A 24514-nucleotide genomic window follows, 5' to 3' on the forward strand; every position below is an offset into this window, starting at 1 on the left:
TCTAAGATAATTTCGTACACAAATATATATACTCTCAATCCATTTGACATAACCTCACTTTTTTTCATCTTAACTCAATACTGTTCATTGAAGGGACTTTTATTATTATTCCATCACTATAATAATAAATCAATTATTGATAAAATATACTATTTTTTCAACTTTTCATAAAAAGTTATACATATCTCAACTTATTTCATATATCTCAATGAGAACCATAAAACTCACTCTTAACATATTAACTCACTACTATTTATAAATAAACTTTAATTATATGATATACTCTTAACCTCCAAAAGGATCCTAAAGCTGTGTTTGGTATTCACAAACTATTCATTATTTTATCAAAGATTTTTAAAAATCACTTCATTCCCAAACGTCGCCTTCAAAAATAACTAAGCAATGCATTCGCCACTTAAACCAGTAACAATTTTTGCCCATTTTGAGCAGAAGCATTTCAATCACTAAGGTCTATGAAAGATTTTTTTTCCCTTCCATGTATCACAGAACGCCACTCATTTTTCCATTCATATAGAGAGAGTTGGAGTAAACTTTCACATAACTAGGCAGCATTTCCCCCCTCCGAATCTGCAATGGTTTTTTAAGCAAAAGATAACCTTCCGTGGGAGCTCATAAACCCAATTAATCTTGGATCAATTCCCATGTGACCACAATTCAAATGTCTGTAATTGACCGCTTCACATAACTAGGCAAAAGAAACGAAAGCAAAAGAACAAAAGAACTAGCTTCCATAAACAAAAGAACAAATTCAACAAAAGAAAGCAAACGAACAAAAGAAAAATAATGGCAACGAAACCACACCAAACCTGATAAAGAGGGACTAGCTTCCTGCCGTTCACATAAACAAACATTTCCTTGGTCAATAATTAGTTAAAACTATAGACAAAAGAGACAAATTCAGAAAAACTAGAGCTTATGAGCTTTTGGTTTTACTGCCTCACTATTGACTTGTCCAACAAAGTAAGAATTATCAAAGCCGGACCAAACTCGTAGAGGAAAACATATACATTATGACAAAAGACTCGCCCCCAAGCATCCATGAAAGTAGTTTGATTTCCAACATTTCCCCCCTCTTCACGTGTTAACCGAACTGGCGTATTTCAGCAAAATAGCATGGTGAAATATCCTTCCGGAATTTCAATTAGCCATGCTAGCAATTTTATCTTGGCTCTAAGATAAGAATATTACCGTCATCACAATAGTTTAGTCCACAAAAGCTAACTTTAGTTTCCTCCATGTATTTTTTGTCTGCCTGTCAAGCCACGTTCCATTGCATAGTCAGCAGCCAACATTTGAATGTCGGGTGAGATCTCCCAATTTGCTCTGTGATCCCAGTTTGCACGTCTTGGCTGGGTTCCACTCCTCTCCCCAACACTCTTCATCTGACTCTGTAAATCTTCAAAATCTTCAGTAGCAACAGCTTGCCGTTTTCCAGTCTCAATGTCGAAGCTTTTCTTGGGCATTTCTGGGCTCATGGTCCGGCCCAATGCCATTGAAGTGGTGAAGACAGAAGATGAATCCCCCTTGACGATTGCCCTGAAGTTGTTCTTAGAACTGGGAATTTTAGAAAAGAAGATCTCCATAATATTGTGAGAGCACCCACGGTTATAAGGATTCATCTTTCCATCACAACGGTACCGGAAATTCTCGTATGTTGTCTGCAGAAACATAATACAAGTCTTACTAAAAACCCAAATGGAACAATAAACAGCAATAGAGAGGTAAAGAGGAGATAGGAACCTGGTTGGTGAAAATTAAATAGAGATGAAATGTGGTAAGACCTCCAACAAACCAAACAGCTATGAATGTATATAAAACCAGAATCCCTGAAACAGGGGACTTCAGAAAAGCACTCCAGAGATTACAATGGTATGCGTTCATTATTTTCCACAAGTTGACCCAGGAGAAGGCAAAAACATAGAGGCAAAGCATGCTTGTGGACGACACAAACGTGAAGAAGAATCTGTAATTCCTCTGTAAAGAAAACAGGTCAAACTTGTTAGGACAATAAGGTAAGATGTAGCCTAAAATGACAAGTAGCAGAGTATACTGAGAAACTCATCTCTCAGACTCTCACAAATCACTCCAGGGAAGGACCAGACATGGTCCATAAGTATGTACACAAATAAACGAATCCAATAATGACAGCAAACACAGTTTAATGATAAACTTCATCTCTCGATCTCAATTGAGGAAATATTTGTGGATGCATATGTGTCTTTGTGTGCATATAGGATATATCTATGAAGGTATGTTATACATAGATGCTATGCATATAGAATCTTACTAACCAAGAAAGAATACAGAGGCTGAGATAACAATCCGAAAAAATAACTTAGTAACGTTATGAATCACAGAACTAGAAATGCAATCATTCCTTAAGTAAGTGGCTTGCAAGTACCGGTAGAATAAGACACTTACTGGTCATACCTGAGCAATTGCCTGAAATAACTAAGATGATTGGATAAATAATCAGAGCAACAATATCTTTTAATTTCTTTGTGAAAGTTCAAGGAAATAATTTTCAATTATAAAAGTAAAGAACCATCCACTAATAATAAGTACTGAAAAAATTCCAATGCAGATCAGAGTATCCTGCAATTCTTAATACGAAACCTTGCTTTAAATCAATTCTACGCATCAGGATAAGTGGGAGATTTTTTTTTTTTATAAAGCCATCCTCCAGGTTATTACAATTTCCATGACAGAGAAATTCATTGAAAATAATATTAATAGCCACATGAATCAAGTTAATGATATGATAGATGTACATGATCGATTAGATCAGGAACATACAATCATAAAGTATTTATAAGAATGCCACAATCTGCTCCATTGAATGCAGGTTTTAACAAGCATCCACATAAATTATCCTATTCCAAAATCCACGTAATCTACAAGTTCACTTCAGCCAAATAAGGGCCAAAGATCCACTGACCTAGGCATGAACCCCCAAAGAGGACAAGTAGGTCGTGAAATCTAGAATCACATTTATCTGAAGTGGACTGTCCATGCAACAATGGACAAATTTCTAGGTTGAGAGGCACATTCATGTGCTTGCACTCATAATATCTAGCTATCTCCATCAACCTTTTTATCCCATGTTTATAACAGATGCCAATGGTTATTTCATATTCATAGAGACAAAAGCACAAGAGAAAAAGGGAATGCATGGAAGCTGAAGAAAGAATACACCAGCTGAGGAGGATATGTATGTGCATGTGTGGAAACACTTAACTACTGGAACACCAATGACCATTGTAGAGAGCATGCTTAAAAACACAAATAGAAACAAAATATATTTAAAAAAAAAAAGCACAAAAAAGGAACAAAAAGAGTTTGGTCTGTACAATGTTTTTCAATATAAATTGCACGCTTGAAAGCAGCTTGTTTATTTCCCAGATTAAAGTCTGATCTGTATCCAAATATAAATAATTTCCTTAAACCCAAATTTTATCTAAAGTTGAATCATTATTAACTCTCACGATAATTTAAAGTTAAGAGAGTGGACTTATGGTTCTAAAGTGACAGCTCCATATACTATAGGATACAAAAGTAACTAAGGACATCTAGAGCTAATAGACTGGTTGGCAGCCAAACGCAAACATGCTTCACACATCATTACAAATATGGCAAAAGTCTGCATTGTCAGTGCCTTATAATCAATCCTCAATGCTTTTCAACATACTAACTGAAATAAGGATGCCCAAATTTGAATTCAATTGAGCAACAAAACAGGAGGAGGTTTTTGGAATGAATATACCTTCCCGATACACTGTCCCACCCACGGGCAATGATGATCAAAACGCTCAACACAGTTATTGCAAATAGAACAGTGAGAGCATCGTGGAGGGCGATACAGCATGCATGTTTGACAATATTTGACCTTAACTACTTTGCCATTAATCGTAACTTCTTTCATGGGTGGTAAACTTCGAGCGCCATTTTGATTTCCAGCCCAATCAGCAGATAAATTTGAGCTATCGCAATCATCCTCAGGATCTGGAGGATGTAGATTACGAGGAATGATGCCAGGATCTCTTCCAGAAGTGAGGAAGAGTAGAATTATAATCTGAAATAGTTATCAGCTTAACAACATTAATTATCGAACCGTTAACTAAAGTTGGTGGTGCTTTAATATCCCATATGTGTAAAAACATGACTGTCGATCATAGCTTTTCTTTTTACTTACTCTTTTTCACATTGTTAATCACGATTGAAGATATGTAGAAAATGCTATACAAAGTTATTAAAAACACTTTCATGAGTCATTTCATAAACTGGAATGTAGATTACAAAAGATTCTATTCTCACTTTCTTCCTATCTCCTTGGTTACTCTCAACCAAAAAAACCCTCGATGAAATAAAAGCTAATAAAACCAAATACACTTGCTTAATTGTATCCAAGTTCTTGTACACACATCAATATAAAGGAATATGAAAACAGCAATTTTAAAATTCACCAAGTGAAATAGGAAGAACTCACATATACAGTGAAGGCAGCGCATACAACTACAATAAGAATGCCCAGATGGTGCTGGAATTCATTAATGAGGCTTTGAGAAACAAAAGCACAAAACAGAATAACTGGAATCACGATCATAATCAAGGTCAGGAATATGGACCTCACGTCTGGACCAAATATAAGCCTGCCTCCCAGGCAGAATCTCTGCAAGAAAATTCAGTTTAAATGAAAATTTAAAGTCAGTTGCTTTTGGCTTTTGGCGTGGCTAAAAATTATTAAGAAACAAAAGCTTTAATCGTGATCATGTGAATAAGGCAAGGTGATCACATTGTTCCCTTTCCAAACTTGATAAACACGCAAGGAGGAAGCATCGGGATCGTCCATGATACTTCCGTTAGGGTCGGAGAGCGGCTGAGGCATCGGATTTGCGTACATATTTCCTTGCCTCGTTGCCATTATACTAATGTTTCCCCCCCTCAACTATAACCGAAATCGAAATCACCGAGCTTCACATGTGCATTCCAATGTTGAAGACGTACATACGTACCCACTCACTCGATCTACAAACCAAAATCCGCATGTTCGTAGGTTTGCCATCATAGAGAAAGACATGAAAAATTAAATAATGATAACAAGAACATAAAAACACTAACAAAAAAACAATCCAATTTTTACCCGTATTTCTAACTACAGCTTCTCCTTTGTTTGTTAGGGGAAAATGCAGTGGGGATCGAGAGGGTCGGTAGCTTCCAGAGACTGAAAGTCTCTGTTCGATAGGAGAGATTACAGACAATGCATGCGCTCGGAGAGACAGAGAGGAAGGAGGAAAAAAGCAACCACAATCGCCCCCGTGGCGAGGCGATTCTCCGCCAAACAACTCGGATCGCCGATTCTCACGGTAATGTCGCTACCTCGCTCCCTTTGTTTTTTATTTTAATGAGTATTTCAGTAACGAGAGTGTTTGCCGGAGATCTCTCTCTCTCTCTCTCTCTCCACCCCCTCTCTCCTTTAGGCTTTCTTTCGAGGCTTTGAGCGTGCTCGTCACTAGTCGCAAACGACAAATTATACTACTTTTAAGTGCTTTTACGTTCGATATTATTATTATTATTATTATTAACATTATCGTTAGTACTTTTTGACTTTGTTGTCGCATTGCTTTTCGTATTCTCTATTTCTATTTTTATTTTTATTATTTAAAAATAAAATAAATATATAAAATACAATTTAATTCACAATTAATTATCTACGTACAAGCCTACTAAAATTATCTATATTTGATTTTGCCAATTTTTATTTGACTTTATCCGTTCAAAAACAAACAAAAAAACAGTCAAAAAGCAAATACCCGACGCATTGGCAGGTACTAACGCGCTTCGGAGAATCTTTGGTTACCACGATGATTCATTTACATCTTCTTTTGTCAAAAAAAAAAGTAAAGAGAAAAATGATATTTATAGTGATTGAATACACAGATATAGTAAAATTTTTTTAAAAAATTAAATAAATATAATAAAAAATAATTTTTTAACAATAAACTTTATATTTTTTTAAAAAAATTATGAGATACTTACACATTTTATAACTGTATTTAATATTATTAAAAAATTTAATACATCATACTGTTATCTTATGATCTTACTTTTGAATTATTATGTAAAATAGTAACGTTATATGTAATTATAGAGGGTATTAATGTTGTATAATTATTTTGAATAAAAGTGTAATTTATTATTAAAAAATTATTATTTTTATATAGATTTCGTATGTATTTACTTTTTTTAAAATAATTAAAAATATTATTTCTCTATGTAAAATATGTTACATTTATTACTATTAGATAATTTTTTTAATAATTCTTTATCATTTAATGATGATAAATATAATGCGTATTACATAATAGAATACAAATGAAATGGAAATATATTATATAACATTCCTACTAGGAATTTCCTAGTTTGTTACGCTCATTTTCTCATTTTCTTTTTGTTTCTTTTCTTTATTTTTATTTATAAAAGAAAATCTATTTGTAAATCTCATTTTTTATATATAGAGCACATTGTTTATGTAAAAACTTTTCACATCAGTTATGTTAAAAAATTATTGGTGTTTTTATTTTTTTTAAAATTATAATATTATTTATTTTTACATATTCTTTCTATACTCTATTAATATGATGAGTTGTATCAATTTTTTTAATATAAATAATTATTTTAATTAATTATATTAATAAAATATATAAAAAGTACACAAAAGTGACTGTATATAATATAAGTCATATTAATAGTACATGCTCAATATAGAGAATATTATTGGCTTGTTTTTATTTTGCATCTACATTTATCATCAATATCTTAGTTTGACGTGTTTACACATTTATGCAAAATGGCTTAAGTCATTGTGAGTGTTCTTCCACGGTAGTATTTATTTATTTATTTTTTTTAACAACATGCATCCTTATGATAGGTTTATATATATAAGTTACGAGAGGCCCACTAAAAATAGGAGAAAGGCTAATGATACCTCTCCATGGGTACTCACTCTTTGCCACGTAAAGAGAGAGAGATATCACTGATACTCAAAAGAACATGCTTCCCACTCTGTCGAACTCATAATGGGACTGCAATAATTAATTTTTGGGATTAAGTTACATAAAATATATCACATCAATTAATATGATTGAAGATAAATAGGCTATAACTATATACATATTTTGTTTTTAAATAATTCTATATATAATTATAGAATACATAAATATTATACAGTTATTTAAAAAAAAAATAGAATCTATTATTAAAATATAAAAATTAATTTTTTTAATATAAATTTTATATTTATTTATCTTTTTAAAATAATTACACGACGCTTTACATAACTATCATTTATCTTTGTATTCAAATTTAACTGTAGCTTTTGAGGGCTTTGGCCCATATAGAGAGGAGCTTGAGCTCAATGTGAGCCTGCCACTCATTAAAAGCCCCGGCCCGCTATAATGTTAAATAGCAGAGGATTTAAAAAAGAACAAAGAGAAGAAGAGAGAGGTACAACTGCGAGCCAACTGTCCAATCTGAGATAATTTGACTCTAGTGAGCGGACCGAGGAGACGGAGAAAATGGAGGGATCGTTTCAGGAGCATCCATACGTACCCAGAGATCTAAAGCTTCCTGGTTTCGTGCCTCTTTCACTCTCTCAGTCCACCATTGTTGGCGTATATGGCATCTCTTCCCTGCTCGTCGTCTCTCTCGTCTGGCTTTTCTCCGGTTTCCTTCTTTTTCCTTACTCTACTTATGCAATGCCTTCTTCTACTCTACTTTCACTGAATCGATATTCTTTCTCTTCAACTGATCACTTGTATTTTCTTTTACCCATTTTTGCGAGAAATTAGAGAATTTGGACGTGATTTTATCAGATCTCTATTTCTACTTCTTAGCATCATACGGCTTTGCAAGTACAATACTGAACTATGGTGTGTTCCATTTTGAAAGTTGTTTATTCAAGCTGGCAGCTTTCCAATCTAAGTATTATCGGAAACTAGTAAATGTGAGATATATAGAAGTAGGAATGGATGATATTTCCTCCTATTGTTGGATTGCCAGCTCTATAAGTATAAGCGTTAGTGGGATCGTAAGATGTATAGATTAGTTCCATGAGGAGACGGAAAGAACAATACTTTAGAGCTCATTTAGACTTACCCATTGAAATCAAATGCCCACCCTTTTGTTTCAATGTGTAAAAATACATAACGTGCTTGTGGACATCACTGAAATCAGAGCCATTATACGTTATGCTAAAACACTGCCAACTATTCATGATCTTGCTTCCCCACATCTTGGTAATTGGAAATCTCACATGCTTTGTCATGTGATTTTTCAGCTTTAAACCCCAATATTTGTGAATGCACCAGTGATTCACCTACCATTTTGCATTGAGTAACTAGAGTTTTAAACTTCATTCGTATTTCTATTTCTTCATGGACTAAGATCAGAAAAATTCTATTTATAAGCCGGTGTGGACAGTAACTTATATAGCATAATTTGATTTAGAAGAGAAGTTTAAAATTTGAATCGTACAAATAAAATATTATCATTTAAATGCTGTGGATGGTATGATCTACACATGGGCTTGAGAATAGAATAACTCTTTGATATGCATGTATTAGTTTTTAGTTTTTGTTCAATTTAATTGTTATCATCTTGGATTCTTGAGACATTGCAATGGCTTTGGGTGCCTAATTGACTTAACATTATATTTTTTCCCCAATCCAGGGAGATCGCTCAAAAATTCCAATATTGACCGATGGCTAATGTGCTGGTGGGCTTTCACAGGCCTAACCCATATCATTCTTGAGGGTTATTTTGCTTTCTCTCCTGAGTTTTACCAGGACAAAACTGCTAATTACCTGGCCGAAGTCTGTAAGTTTCTAAAAATTTTATTTATAATTGCATAATCATTGGTAGCATTTGGGATTTCTTCAGAAATCAGAACTGTTGGTTCTATTAGATGATAATCATTACTGCAACCTTCCAGGGAAAGAATACAGCAAAGGCGATTCAAGATATGCAGCAAGGGATGCAGGAACCGTTGTTGTTGAAGGTCTAACTGCAGTTTTTGAGGGTCCAGCTAGCCTTTTAGCAGTGTAAGTCTTTTTTTTTTTTTTTTTTTTTATCATGCTACGAAATAAAGATTGAACATTTCCATTTTCCAATCCTGCCTGGGATTCTGGAGAAAGATTTTTTTCCTTGATAGTTTCATTCAGTATACAGAGTTTCATTGTTCATCTTGAGAGCTATTTCTCATATATTTGGAGAATAGGTTCTATTTAATCCTGCCCCTCTCCCAACTTTTGCTGATTTATGTTTTTCTTTATATTTTACATTTTGGGCCCTATTATGAGATAGAGATACATCTAGGTTTTTATCCAAAGGAATGAATCAAACGAATGAAAGTGGAATAAGTGGAGTATAATTATTCATTCTAGCCTTGGTGTTTCTATTTATCTCTAAATTTATGTTTCGTATACAAAAATATTATCTTCCCTTTGACATTTTTCCTATGCCATGTTTGCACAACTGGCAGGTATGCAATAGCTACAAGAAAGTCATATAGCTATATACTACAGTTCGCCATTTCTCTGGGCCAGCTTTATGGAACTGCTGTATATTTCCTAACTGCTTATTTGGAAGGTGATAACTTTGCTGCAAGCCCATATTACTACTATGCATACTATATTGGAGCGAATGCCTCATGGGTTGTGATACCCACACTCATTTCCATCCGCTGTTGGAAGAAGATCTGTGCCGCAATCCAGGTCCAAGGCCAGAAAAAAACAAAAGCCCGCTGAGGTTGACTTCTATCATTTTTCAAGAATTTTGTTGTTTCAGAATTCAAATTGTGCTAGTGATATTTCTTTTAGCAATAACTTCCTCAATTGATGCACTTATATTGGTGATTTAGAATGTTGACTCAAGCTACGATTCAGTTGAATGGCTAGCTAATACGTTACCAATTAATGTGTCAAACTTTTTTCAAAATTAAGTGCAATTGCACTACAACTCAGTTGAGTGACTATCATATGCATTACCAATAAGGGTAATGATACCCTTACGTTTTCAGCCTACCCGTTTACTACCCTTTTTTTTTAATATTTTTTTCTCTACAGCTCTGCCACTTCTCTGTCCAAGGTTTCCATCAGTACCCTTATGTGTCAGAAGGTTTCAGTGAGATGCTTTATTCAAAACAAATTTCTTTTGGTCTCTCTCAAAGCCAGCCCAAAGCCCCCCGTGAACTCTCTCTCTCTCTGAAGCCTGCCCCTCTTGTTTCATTTTCAGTGGCCAGCCACTGTGCAATGTGCCGGTCGAGCCCACCCAACCCAGACCTCCACCCGCATGGGAACAATGGAACCGTCGAAGGTTTCAAAACCACAAATCTCAGAGAGAGACCCCTTTTTGTTTCCTTTCGTTCCACATTTTCGTCTCCATCTCTCCTAAGCGCCTTCGAAGGTGAGGATACTTCTCTCTCCATCTACTTCGCCTGTCTTTATCTATAACTCTCTCTCTCTCTTTCTATCTGTCTCGAGTTTGGGCTATTTGGGAGAAATTACAGCAGGGTGATGCCGCTGTCGTTGCCTCGCACAGCCCTCCTCCCAAGCCTCCAGGACTCTGATTCTTTTTGCATCAGTTTTTCCTTTAGGTGCTTTGACCCCTTTAACAGCTTTTCTTTTAGGGTCCCTCCTTTCATTTGCATTCCATTGACATATAATCTGATATGTGGACAGATTCTCGTAACGCAAGTTGAAATAACTTGAATTTTTATATTGTCGCACAACTCAAATTGAAAAATTTAGACCTGCTTACACGAAATGAAATAACTTTTAAACTCTCCTGTACTCGATTGTTTTAGTTTCCTCGGAATGCAGTTGGCACATTTACAACTAAGAAAAGGAGATGAAGGTTAGATAGGGAAGTGAGGAGCGATTTTCTTGAAGTAGAACTATTCATCTTGATGATACTGTGAAGGCAATCAAAACAAATAGAGCCATAGAGGGATCAAATCTATTTTTGTTATGGCAGGTTAGAGGGAGATTGGAGCTTGAGGAAAAGGTCTAGTTTGAATCATAACTATCTTTTGAGTGGTCATTTATGCTGCAGCTTAGCTTAGAAAAGCAAAAAATGAAGAACTGTAAGCTTAGGTTCCTTCTGGATCAGTAATTCCTCATTGGGAAGTTAGATTATCATCAGGCCTATACTTTTACATGGCCAATTACATATCTATAAGTCATGTTCAATATTGATTCATGGTATTTGTTTTGAGGTTCGTTTCTAGGATTTTCCCATGTATGCAGTCCTATTGTGTAGAGTTTATAATTTTGGAAGGAGATAATCTTACCAAACTATTCCCGGGAACATCATTGGATTGGATTGGACTGGTTGAGGGATCTCCCGCGTGAAGTCTTTAGTTTTCAGGTGTTGTAAACCATTTCTGTTAGGCCTCCATTGGGTTGCTGAGATGATGTATATAGCTGAATTCTGATGATCTAGTTTACAGCTGGTGGACAACCGTAAGTATGAGATTCACAGTTCACTTTGAAGGGAGTTTTTCATCCACGTAGATGGGTTGGTGGACATTTACGTGGTTTCTAAGCTTAGATTTCTTGCTTTATCCCAGGTTAATAATCCTTGCACTAAATGTAATATTTTCAGAATACCAAGTTTGTTTACATTATCTTGTGATATTTTTCAGGTGGTTTTGATGTTTTGTACACTGGAGGAAAAGCCAGATTGGTGCTAAAAGTATGCACACTGGAGGAAATAAGCTACTTAGATTAGAATCTTGGATTCTCTTGTATTCTTGGAATGAATATTTTGACTAAAGGTTGTAATAAGCTGTTTTGTAATGTTGCATCCAATTGGAATGAATATTAAGACTCAATAATTTACCAGATGACTTAATCCAAGGATTGTTATTTGATGGCAGTGTGAATGCAGTATTTATTTGTGTATTAAGGATTGTTTTGCACAATATGACTAGTACGTAATCACCATTTTTCATGACCCAAATATGTATGTGAGATGTGTCAAGGATTCATCATTGTAATGCTGTAAAAAATTGTGCACAATGGGAATGACCTGCCCCAGTAAATCATAAATAACACTTTTATGGGATTTCATTGGTGAATAAATAAAATTTGTATAATTTCTCACTCGGTACATAAACATCCCACTTAGTGGGATCAAAGCAGTCCCATTTTCTTTATAAACAAGATTCTATACAAGCACGAGGCTACAAGAGAACAAAAAAACTGCATTAATTTTAGATAGCTGAGCTTTCACTGATCAATTGCATCTCTTCTTGTTTCTTTATAATCGCTGAAACGAAGCTTTACAAAATATCATGATCCTGAAAATATCACAGGACAAACAAAGTTACTGAAAATCCAAGTTTACAATTCCTTTCCTCTTTAATTCATGTAATAGCACAAACGAGATGAAATCAGAGTAATTTATTTTCCTATTCCCAGTTTCAACTTCATGATTTATCTGATGCACTGTGGGAAAATAAAGAAATTATCTTTTTGACAGAACTGATGATTCTACTCTAACCCCGGGAGGTTTGGGGATAGAGATGAGAATTTTGAATTTGAGATGAAAGTTTAAAATATTATTTTTACTATTATTATTGTTTTAGGATTTGAAAAAGTTAAATTTTTTATTATATTTTGTGTGGGGATCTGAAAAAGTTGTAATGATGAGATGAGAATTTTGAGTTTGAGATGAGATATCTCATGTACCAAACGTCAACAAATAATGTCATTTCAGCATGCATAAGATTACTGCTATATCCACAAAATAATCACACAAAAATAATTACATAAATAGGCGTGACTTCATCTGATCCGTTATATCTGTTTTACAATAAAAGTAATTTTACAACCTGACGAACCACATTAAGTTATGTCAATTTGTAACATTACTTTTATGTAATCTCTTTTTAGATAGAGTATTTCTCTATGCGGGATATGGTTTCAACCGGGGGCAAACAACAAATACACTTGCAATAGACACACCTGAACATGCAGAGAATATTCGGTTTGATATATCCTATGAGGAACCCTATATAAATACTAAAGTAAACTAATATATACTATCAAATGAGGTCATGCACAATACTAAAACGAGGTGTTTACACGAGGGAGTTGGTTTGATATGATGCACACTAATCAATGTATGCAGACTTTGCACAAGCAGACCTGAATCTGTGAACCAATGATTCTATTCATTCAAATTTATGTTACACATATATGATGCAGAACCTAACTCAATAAGGGTATTTGCAACACACAGATAATTGAAGAGGAGATTCAGTAGCCGACTTATGTTCGGGGACAATAAGGCGTGAAAACATCAAGTCAAAACACCTCAAGGCTCATATATATTTAAAATATATATATATTTTAGATAAATGAAATGTTTTGAACTTGCTAGACTATGTTCAAGTACAAAGTCGTGTTTCTTCACCCAACTAATGGTCGATCGCTTAGCTAGTAAGAAAAGTGTACTAATATTATATCATGAAGATCACGGCAGTAGTCTAGCATTATATGCCATTAACTTGTTTGAAACATGAATGATAAACAAATACCAACATGTTCAATTTTTTATGCCGACTAAAGCAAGCCGACACCTTTCATTTGCGAGTGACAACTCTAAAGTTTGCATGTTTCAGTCTTTACCTCGAGAAAATAAAAATAAAAAGTTAAAAAAGCTGTCCCTAGATATTCTGTATTGGTTCTTCCAGCCAACAACTGGTGTTTGTTCCAGAACAGTGTGACTTGGCTTCTAGGTGGGACCAGGTGGGTCTCTTCCCCTTAAGCCATTCTTTCTTGATTTCTATCAAACCAGAGGATCATGGATTCATGTTCCCTGAGAAGTTTGCTGCTACTTTAGTTCTTTCCAGTTTAGGGCATTTTGGAGAGGAAATTTTGCACGTAATTTGCCTTGAATTACTAAACAACAATCGTAATGAAGCAAGGAATCCTTGCCCTTGCACAGTCCTTTTACATCACTTTTTCAAAGACTTTAACTTTCACCGTCTAAACTCTAAAGTCCCGTTGAGCTGGGTTTTCTTTTCATTTTTTGAAAATAAAATACTAAAAACAAATGCACCCCTCCCACTTAAACAAGGAATATATAAAGTCTATCCAATAGATTTGTACCACGTGGATTGGTATGCGAAGAATGCTGCTCTTCGAAGCTCTCTTTTTCTCGACTTTGGTACACGCACTGCGCCAAAACTAAAAAGCACCAGCTTTTGCATTCTATATAAACCCATCAAAGGCTTTGGTATTCCTTCATGCCAACGCTGCTTTTACAGAGCCTTCTCTCCGACACTGAAAAACTCGAGCTTGATTTCTTAGATATCATCCATTTTTTGTGTTGTTTCGAAACCTTTTCTTTGTCTATTCATTTCGTACGTGGGGTTCTTTGACAATCTTTAATCTTTTCAAAAATGAAGAACAAGTCTTCTCTCTTTCTCAAGCAGTTTATCTCTGTGTTCAAATCTATAGCTAAAGCCAAGTCAATGGCCATCAAGAACAAAACCAGCGCTTTCAAAGCTCGCCTCATAATGTTCTCCTTGTTGAAGAACAAGCAGAAGCTTATGCTGGATTCGTTATCCCATAAAATCCATATACTTCTTGGGCAGCATGACGGAGAAAGCCAAGACGAGGCAGGTGAAAATAGCAAGGCCATAGTTCTCTACAACATTGCATTGGCAAACGAGTCCTCGCATTCGAGCTCCAGCCACGCCCAGTACTTGATGCACAATGTAGAGGCTGATTATGAAGAAGAAGGAGATCATGATGACGGTGATGATAAATACCCAGATCTCAGACACTCTTTATTTGATGACGAGGATTTGGACATTGAGGAGGATGATCAGGGTGGGTCCATCATTGATCAGGTGAGGAATTCCAAGGAGGAGGAAGGGGAGAATTTCGTCCTGGAAGACGAGATTGATAATGTTGCAGACTTGTTTATCAGGAGGTTCTATAAACAGATACGCTTGCAAAAGCTGCAGTCTTTCAAGAGGTTTCAAGCGATGATGGAGAGAATTCTTTGATTAATCAAAACTGCGGGTACGAAGAAGTGGGGAGTGCCATCGATAGTTCGATACTGACATAAACCATCTGTACCAGCTTCTGTTAACTTCGAATCCGGCCCATTACCTTTCTTTTTGGGCTATTAAAGCCTTTTATTTTATTTTTTTTAAATGGGCTCATATTTCTCTCTCTCGAATTCGTTGTAATACTAGACTCTAGTGCATATCTTCAATATATATAAAATGTGTATAAAACGGAATTTGTTGTTTTAGACGGAAAATCTTGTTTTTCCGTTAGTTTTGTTGCTCCCGTTAAATAGCAGTTAAGCCACCATTTTTATGGCCATTTATGTTGTCCGTTTCAAATCCATTATATAGTAATTTAGAATCTTGAAGGAAAACAGTGCCAAATTATAATTATTTCCGTTAGTGACCAAATGTGTTGTCTATTTAAATTCCATTAATATAATAACTGAATTTTTTGAAGAAAAATAGTGCCAAATTAATTAGGTAGGGATACTATTGTCTTTTCCTATAAATTATAATGACAAAACATTATAATAAGTTACAATTTTGAAAAACTAGAGTCTCATTTCTTCTTATTTTTCCCCTTCTGCACACGAGTTTTCCCCTTCTGTACGTGTGCCAGCTATTGCTTTGGAATGGAAGCTGCAACCAGAGAGAAAATATAAGTTAAAAATCTGTGGAGGCACATTTTAATCAAATGTAATAGAAATTTATAATTAAGTTTTTATAATATACAGTATAACTTATAATTTGTAATAAGTTATATTTTATGTCCATGTGTGTAGGCAGGGAGAAATTAGTAAATTTCAATCACTTAATGAGGCAGCTGAATGGGCAAATAGTGCAGCAGTCATATTCAAAGTTTGAATACCAATAGAAATTTCGTAGGAACCCAACAGCCATTGAAAGGGGTTTAAAAAACCCTTCTATTACTTTCAGTGCAATGGTGCTAACATTTGAAAAGTGACTGATCCCTTCTATTGCTTTCAGTGCATTGGTGCTACGGTTTCCTTGGTTTGAAGGGAGATTGAAAAGTGAGTAACTTTCTTTTGTGTGTTTATAATAGAAGTTTATCCATGCATTACATATGTTTTTTCATATTTCTAAGAAATGAACTAACCGATACCATGAAATCATGGAATTCATAAAACTTATTAAAAATCCTATCACAAAACTGAGTTCAGAAAACTTATCCACGCTCACTCTCTCTATCAAGTCAGGTGCGGTGAAATAGTGCAGTTGTGCAAAGGTTTGAAAGTACATTGAGAAGGTCAGTTTTACTGCCTTTTCTGTGTTTATATTATATATAATCTATCTATGCATTACATCAATCTGTAAGTTTTATGCTACTAGATCACTGCCTTTTAATAATCTCTAAGTTTTATGATGTAATGAAACTGACCACTAAAACATCAATTCCAATGGGCAGACCAGTAAAACATCAATTGCTTGGCAACAGGAAGGTAACAAAACTGTACATTACTACACAAGCTTGATTGAATGGAATAGATGCATCTGACACAATTTGAATCCAATATTGTACAGAACCAGATGTAGAAAAAAAAGCATGCGTCTTTATAAAACTACATCAACAACTCAAATAATGGCAAATTTAATATATTTTTTTCCCTGCAAGTAGAAAGTGTAGATTTTTATGGGTTTATAGATCCAAACCTTGTAAAAGGCACCAAAGCCCTCCTCCTCAAGCATGGTCCTCGCCCTTGGGCTGCTGATCCCTAACCCAATTGAATCCTCACCTACACAAATCCAAACACAAACAAACAAACAAAATCACAAATCTATTAACACATTTAAACGTACTACACCACTGAAGAGAGGAAAAATTTCAGGGAAGAAGACCATTGAATCATAGATCTGAAACCCCGTAAGAGAATCCAATTTACAAACAAAAAGATCATAACTTTCTGATGGATGTTAGTAAAAATAGAGAATAAAAACATGGAAACTGATCTATACAGAAAAAAAAAAAAATGGATTTAAAAAAAAAAATCAGTTAAAGTTAACGAAGGGCTTCACGGAAAAAAAAAAAAACCATCAAACGACCAAAAAAATTCATCTATTTTAAAAAAAAATGAAATGAGAACCAAAAAAATCCAGTCGATCGAACAAAAAATGTGAAAAAAAAAACCCGAAGACAAAACTTAAAACATGCAAACCCATGTTTAACATAAGAAGCTATAGGATCTAAAAAATAAAATGAAAACTAAAAGATCTAAATGAACACATATAGATCTGATGTTGTTTGCAAAAAAAAAAAAAAAACAGACAGCTTCTAAGCGGGAGAGAAAGAAAGAGGTGTAAAATAAGTTAAGGTTTATGACTTGCTTCTTAGCTCCTTCTCAAAATGAAAAAAAGAGGGCTGAAAATGGGTTTAGAGAAGAGAATCCAATTTACAAATAAAAAGATCATAACTTTCTGATGGATGTTAGTAAAAATAGAGAATAAAAACATGGAAACTGATCTATACAGAAAAAAAAACATGGATTTAAAAAAAAAAATCAGTTAAAGTTAACGAAGGGCTTCACGGAAAAAAAAAAAAAAAACCATCAAACGACCAAAAAAAATCATCTATTTTAAAAAAAATGAAATGAGAACCAAAAAACATCCAGTCGATCGAACAAAAAATGTGAAAAAAAAAAACCCGAAGACAAAACTCAAAACATGCAAACCCATGTTTAACATAAGAAGCTCTAGGATCTAAAAAATAAAATGAAAACTAAAAGATCTAAATGAACACATATAGATCTGATGTTGTTTGCAAAAAAAAAAAAAAAAAAACAGGGAGCTTCTAAGCGGGAGAGAAAGAAAGATGTGTAAAATAAGTTAAGGTTTATGACTTGCTTCTTAGCTCTTTCTCAAAATGAAAAAAAGAGGGCTGAAAATGGATTTAGAGAAAGAAATAGAGTCTGCCATCGAGATCATTGAAATATAGAGAGAAAGAAAGAGATCTAGACGGAAGACGAAGCTCTTTGAGAGAGAGAGAGAGATCGAAAGAGAGGTGGGGAGAGAGAGGAAGGGAAAGGAGAGAATTAGACAAGGAGTTGTTTGTTAGCTTTTTGTTTTCTTTTGAGGTGGTTAAAGTATAGCTAGCTAGCTAACTTTGCAGGGTGCGGAGAACTGTGTAAGATGATGAAAGCAAGCAATAAAAGCAATAATAGAAGAGATAGGAGAGATAAATAGATCAAGATGATGGGATCGAGGATGGAATCCATACGTGTACATTTACTTGCTTGCTTTTTTGGTTGGCAACTCCTTTTCTTTCTTTCGTTCTTTCTTTCTTTAATTTATCTAGGAGCTATAGCTAGCTAGCTCTGATCTCTTTCTTTTCATTATATATCGTGGTGTGCGTGCTTGTTGGGGGAATACTTTTAAAGATATTGATGTTAGATAGACTCGGACACGGCGTGATCGATGAATTGTTCCATCACTTCCCACTCCCTTTTTAATTGGTCAATATCCTATCATTAATATGGTTGCAAGATTTGGCTCTTTATTTGGTGAGGGGTGGGGAACCAAGTGCTGTTGCTCAAAATCATGGGCATCAATTTTCTGACTTTCTGATGGATGTTAGTAAAAATAGAGAATAAAAACATGGAAACTGATCTATACAGAAAAAAAAAATATGAATTTAAAAAAAAAAATTCAGTTAAAGTTAACGAAGGGCTTCACGGAAAAAAAAAATAAAATAAACCATCAAAAGACCAAAAAAAATCATCTATTTTAAAAAAAATGAAATGAGAATCAAAAAACATCCAGTCCATCGAACAAAAAATGTGAAAAAAAAACCCCAAAGACAAACCTCAAAACATGCAAACCCATGTTTAACATAAGAAGCTCTAGGATCTAAAAAATAAAATGAAAACTAAAAGATCTAAATGAACACATATAGATCTGATGTTGTTTGAAAAAAAAAAAAAAACAGAGAGCTTCTAAGCGGGAGAGAAAGAAATAGGTGTAAAATAAGTTAAGGTTTATGACTTGCTTCTTAGTTCCTTCTCAAAATGAAAAAAAGAGGGCTGAAATGGGTTTAGAGAAAGAAATAGAGTCTGTCATCGAGATCATTGAAATGTAGAGAGAAAGAAAGAGATCTAAACGGAAGATAAAGCTGTTTGAGAGAGAGAGATCGAAAGAGAGGTGGGGAGAGAGAGGAAGGGAAATTAGAATTATACAAGGAGAAAATTAGACAAGGAGTTGTTTGTTAGCTTTTTGTTTTCTTTTGAGGTGGTTAAAGCATAGCTAGCTAGCTAACTTTGAAGGGTGTGGAGAACTGTGTAAGATGATGAAAGCAAGCAATAAATGCAATAATAGAAGAGATAGGAGAGAAAAATAGATCAAGATGATGGGATCGAGGATGGAATCCATACGTGTACATTTACTTGCTTGCTTTTTTGGTTGGCAACTCCTTTTCTTTCTTTCGTTCTTTCTTTCTTTAATTTATCTAGGAGCTATAGCTAGCTAGCTCTGATCTCTTTCTTTTCATTATATATCGTGGTGTGCGTGCTTGTTGGGGGGAATACTTTTAAAGATAGCGCTCATGTTATCTTTTCACACTACAAGTACCACACAACTTAACGATTGACAAAAAAAATAAAACATAAAAATAAAAATAAAAATATATGAGTGAGTATACTAGGTGGGTATTTTTTTTATGTGCCTTTGTTAGGATTAACTTTTAATATTAGGGGGGCCTCTTGTAAGAAGAAAAAGTCATATTATTTTTTTAATTTTATTCTTTCTAAATTAATTAATATATTCTACTTTTTACCCATATATTATATATTTGATAAGAAAAAAAAATAATAAAAATGATGTATGGTGAATAGTATAAAAATGATAGGTATAAGCTTTTATTATATAATTTTTAATTGGTTCTTACTAGAAATTTTTTGACAAAATCTATACCGAATTGACCCAAACTACCCCAAAGATGCATGATCCCAATTGGGAAATACAAGAATAAATAAAAATAAACTTCAAACAACGAATAAATTAATTTGAACTAATAATAATATTAAATTAATGTTAGATATAGTTAAATATTGTGAAAATATTGTGTGATTATTATTAAACATTTTTTGTATGTGATATTAGAATATGCTTTTGTTAGATTCCAATTTCATTGTATTTTATCATTTGATTATTTATTTAATTGAGTGTAGGAAATAATTGTTATTTATTTCGTTCATGCTGCTTATGTAGAACTGTATATAACAGTTGAAACAATCATTTCCTTCATTAATATCTACTGAATGATTGATGCACATCTAGCTTTATTATTATTGTTATTATTATTATTATTATTATTTAGCTAAGTTCATATATATCCATTGATGACACACTAATATATAAATCCAAACACTTAATTTATATAAATTGAAAGATACAAAATTTGAAAAGATAGTAATTAAAAATTTAAAAATTGTGTAAATTTAAATGATCTAGGTATAATAAAAAAATAATTGATTCAAATCATATGCCCCATTAATTGATTTATTTTCTCAAGACTCAAATCATCCCTTTTTCTCTAAAAATTAACGATAAAAAACTAAAAATTCATAACATCAAAAAAAAAAAAAACCAGTAGAGAAATATTTTAAAATAATTAGTAGAGAAATAGTTGATAATTACTTAGAATAGGGAATTGAGTTTGACAAATAGCTTCTAAAATATTTTTTGTATGTGATATTGAAATATGCTTTTGTTAGATTCAAATTTCAAAATATTTTATCATTTGATTATTTATTTAATTGAGTGTAGGAAATAATTGTTATTTATTTCTTTCATCTTGTTTGTGTAGAACAATATCCAACGGTTGAAACAATCACTTCCTTCATTAACATAATGAGAAGTGGTAAGATTCTGTAAATAATTTTTTTTTAAAAAATTTACAAACAAAAATATAAATTTATGAAAAATTTAAGTTTGTAAACTATTTTTTGAAGATCATGGAAAAGAACCTTCAAAAAGAATCTTGTATAGAGATTTACCAGAAGAGAAAAAGGAAGAGATCCGTAGAAAACAAAGAGAAAGATATGCTAAACAAAAAGCATCCAAAAGGAACTCGATTCGTATAAATGATTTCGATACATCTATTGGTGATCAAACGACTACGTCGATTGCTCGATATTCAAACAATGATATCCAATATATAGACAACATTCAAGACTTTAGTCTTGTTCAAAGAGTATCAAAGAGAAAGCGAAATTCTGATGTTCATATTGATATCGTTGAAGAGGATTCGTCTCGTGAAGTATGTGTTATTCCTGATGTTGAAGTCTGTGTCATTAATTCAGAGACAAATTCATCCATAAACAATGTCTCCGAATCTTCTAATCAACTCTTTATCCAGCAGGTTCTCCTCTAATCATTTTTCGATATTTCTTATTCAACCATCATTCTATTCTTTTCCTCTGAGATTTTGATATATATTATACAAATAGGATCCACATGTTGTTCAAGAGGAGTCGAGCTACGATACAAATATGCTGACACCTTGTAGGGGTAAGAAACAAATATAAAATCAGTTGGTTCTTTTAATTCAGTCATCGAATCTTGCTACTGTACCAGTAATGTCCTTACTCAAATAATTTAAATAATATTACGAGCTTGTGTCTGTTGCCTTATTTTCATTTTTTAACCAAATAGGTCAGTCGCATCATGGTTCTGTCGGATTTAGACAATTGTTGAAGGTAGTGCCATTTGAAGCATATTCTCTGCCATTAGTCCCCAGCTGCATACATTGTAGAGCAAAGCGATTCCACCATGAAACAACTGGCTTTTGCTGTGCTGATGGAACAATTTCTTTAGCCACAAATGATGTTCCTGATCAGCTTTATGCATTGTTTACCTCCAACACAGATGAATCTACACATTTTAGGACATACATTCGAACTTATAATAACAAGTTCGCTTTTACATCCTTTGGAGTGAAGTTTGATAAAGATCTTTGCAGGAGAAATAGAGGAATCTATACTTTCAGAACTCAAGGACAGATCTATCACTATATCAACGATTTGGTTCCTTCAAATCGTCGTCCTTCTTATCTCCAGTTGTATTTCTATGATACAGAACATGAATTAGAAAATCGCATTTCTGATTCAAATAGAATGGATCCATCAATTGTCACTCAACTCATTGATATTCTTCGCATCAATCCGTATTCTATTTTTTTCCGCTCTCTTGGTGATTTGCCAGATTTGGAAAATCAAATAATTCATATAAGATCAGATACTGGCCTAGATCAACGTGTATTCAATGCCCCCACATCTTCACAAGTTGCAGCAATATGGGTAGAAAATGATGATGAAGATCAACTAAGAGGACGTGACATTTTTGTCTTTAACCATTCTGGTGGAAGTCATATAGTTCAGTACTATTTTGGGTGTTATGATCCATTGCGATATCCGTTGTTATTTCCATTTGGCGATGTTGGTTGGCATCAAGGGATTGAAAGGATTAGTAGAGGAAGGAGATCTACATATAACGAAACAAACGGATCAATAAATCCTCAACAATCAGTGAGTGCAGAAGAATTACTTGCAAGAGAACAACGAGGTTAGATTGCAGTATTAATATTCAAAAATTTCATTTAGTATGTACTTCTAACTTAGTAACGTTTCTTTCACATTCAACTTTTGTAGCGTCAAACAGAAAAAGGAAGGATCCAGTTGTTTCATGCCGTGAATATTATTGCTATAAATTACAAATCAGAGAAAATGTCAGATCAATTTTGTTACTTTCTGGTCGACTATTGCAACAATTTGTAGTAGATATGTATGTTAAGATCGAGACGTCAAGATTAGACTATTTTAGGAAAAAGCAACAACATATTCGATCAGAGTTATATCAAGGTATTGTTGATACAATTACGCTTGGGGAAACAAACGCTTCTAATGTTGGAAAACGGATTATACTGCCTTCATCATTTATTGGAGGATTCCCTATTATGATGACAACACTTCATCTTCATATTTTATTATAAATTAATTATCAATAAATTAACATTTCATATTCAAATATTTAGATATTTTAGCTGTCGCAATCAAAATTAAGCCAACTAAAGAGATAACGACAGCATCTGGACCAACACTATTCACCTAGTATATATATATATATTTTTAAAAGGAATAAAATTTCGGTCAGCCAGGTATGTTTGTTTCGTGGCTATAAAATTTAGTACATGTTACTTTTTAATTTTTCATAAAAAAAATTAAACCGACCTGACCAGTCCTGATGGAGTTCGGTTCGGTCCAGGGTGGGAAAACCCTGGACCGAATAGATCCGGTCCAGTTCACAAAACCTCCCTAGACCGGACCGTACTCACCCCTAATTAGCCCAAATATTTAACCGAACACAATGATCAGTTTCCAAATTCAATATGAGAAAAAACTTTTATAGTATTTTCAAAAGGCTTAAGTGTAATTTATATATTTAAACTTGTATAGATAATGGATAAATAATTTATACAAATAATAACATATGAAAAAAATGATATATGTAAGTTTTAAAATATACAAATTTTGTAAATTCTTTTTGGAAAAAATAGATAAATTTAATACTCACATTAAAAAAATAATTTTTTAATAATAAACACTACTTTTAAAAAAATATACGTATATGAAATTTGCTCATTTTAAAACTATATATAGCATTATTCAAAACATATAACATTTTTGAAAGGCTACAGTATCCTTCATGGTAGATTTTGTCAGTCTAGTTATAATTACCAGATATATAAAGACTTTACTTATTTTTATATGTATGTCACTCAAATTAGTGGTCACTATAAATGTCACATTCATAAATGTGATTAAAATGATAGTATTTGAAAAAATAGTATTTTTTCATAATACTTTTACTTCAAATTGATGTGAGAAATATATTATTCATCCTAACCTGATAAAATCTGACGTGAGATTTAAATCCTTAAAATCTCTTATTAATAAAATATAATTACTACATATACAAAAAGATTGCATAAAATAAACTCATAAACTGATATAATTTTATTGAATCTGTTTGATCTATTTTATAATAAAAGTGAAATTACAATCTCATGTACCACATAAGCCACATCAATTTGTCAGTTTACTTTTATGTAATTTCTTTATGATTAAATTATTTTCCTTAATCAAATCTTTCATGTCAGTAATATGATATATTATCCATTTTGAAAATCGCTACAGATACAAAAAGTAAAATTACAATCTCATATATCACATCAATTTGTGAGTTTAATTTTATATAATTTTTTTGTGATTAAATTAGTTTCCCTAATCAAATATTTCATATCAGTAATATTATGATATATTATTTATTTTGAAAATCGATATAAATATAAAAAGATTATATAAAAATAAGCTAAAAATTAACGTTACTTTATAATAT

The 24514-nt window shown here is 33.2% G+C and overlaps 3 protein-coding genes and 1 long non-coding RNA gene across 5 annotated transcripts; 2 read left to right on the plus strand and 2 right to left on the minus strand.

The window, feature by feature from the left end:
- Positions 1-805: 805 nt before the first annotated feature.
- On the minus strand, positions 806-5522 carry LOC122313935 (probable protein S-acyltransferase 7). Its single transcript, XM_043129271.1, has 6 exons — positions 5162-5522; positions 4814-5046; positions 4508-4690; positions 3785-4093; positions 1762-1995; positions 806-1679 (listed from the first exon to the last, which is right to left on the minus strand). The coding sequence occupies exons 2-6, from the start codon at positions 4940-4942 to the stop codon at positions 1245-1247; spliced, it is 1290 nt and encodes a 429-aa protein (XP_042985205.1). The 5' UTR covers positions 4943-5046; positions 5162-5522; the 3' UTR covers positions 806-1244.
- A 1980-nt stretch (positions 5523-7502) lies between these two features.
- On the plus strand, positions 7503-11955 carry LOC122314483 (probable 3-beta-hydroxysteroid-Delta(8),Delta(7)-isomerase). 2 transcript variants are annotated; one of them, XM_043130106.1, is made up of 6 exons: positions 7503-7743; positions 7869-7949; positions 8749-8895; positions 9011-9119; positions 9560-9825; positions 11723-11955. In XM_043130106.1, the coding sequence occupies exons 1-5, from the start codon at positions 7596-7598 to the stop codon at positions 9822-9824; spliced, it is 750 nt and encodes a 249-aa protein (XP_042986040.1). In that variant the 5' UTR covers positions 7503-7595; the 3' UTR covers position 9825; positions 11723-11955. The 2 variants fall into 2 exon arrangements, with proteins under 2 accessions (XP_042986040.1, XP_042986041.1); XM_043130107.1 differs by lacking the exon at positions 7869-7949 and having other exon boundaries at positions 7507-7743.
- Positions 11956-14313: 2358 nt separating this feature from the next.
- LOC122312941 lies at positions 14314-15351 on the plus strand. The gene has a single exon (XM_043127617.1). It carries the CDS (start codon positions 14489-14491, stop codon positions 15098-15100), a length of 612 nt encoding a protein of 203 aa, XP_042983551.1. The 5' UTR covers positions 14314-14488; the 3' UTR covers positions 15101-15351.
- A 168-nt stretch (positions 15352-15519) lies between these two features.
- LOC122312942 lies at positions 15520-17960 on the minus strand. The gene is made up of 2 exons (XR_006243241.1): positions 16781-17960; positions 15520-15748 (listed from the first exon to the last, which is right to left on the minus strand). It is a non-coding gene; the product is annotated as an uncharacterized LOC122312942 (long non-coding RNA).
- Positions 17961-24514: the final 6554 nt, after the last annotated feature.

This window comes from Carya illinoinensis, chromosome 6, assembly GCF_018687715.1.
Source record: "Carya illinoinensis cultivar Pawnee chromosome 6, C.illinoinensisPawnee_v1, whole genome shotgun sequence".
In the NCBI taxonomy this organism is placed as follows: domain Eukaryota; kingdom Viridiplantae; phylum Streptophyta; class Magnoliopsida; order Fagales; family Juglandaceae; genus Carya; species Carya illinoinensis.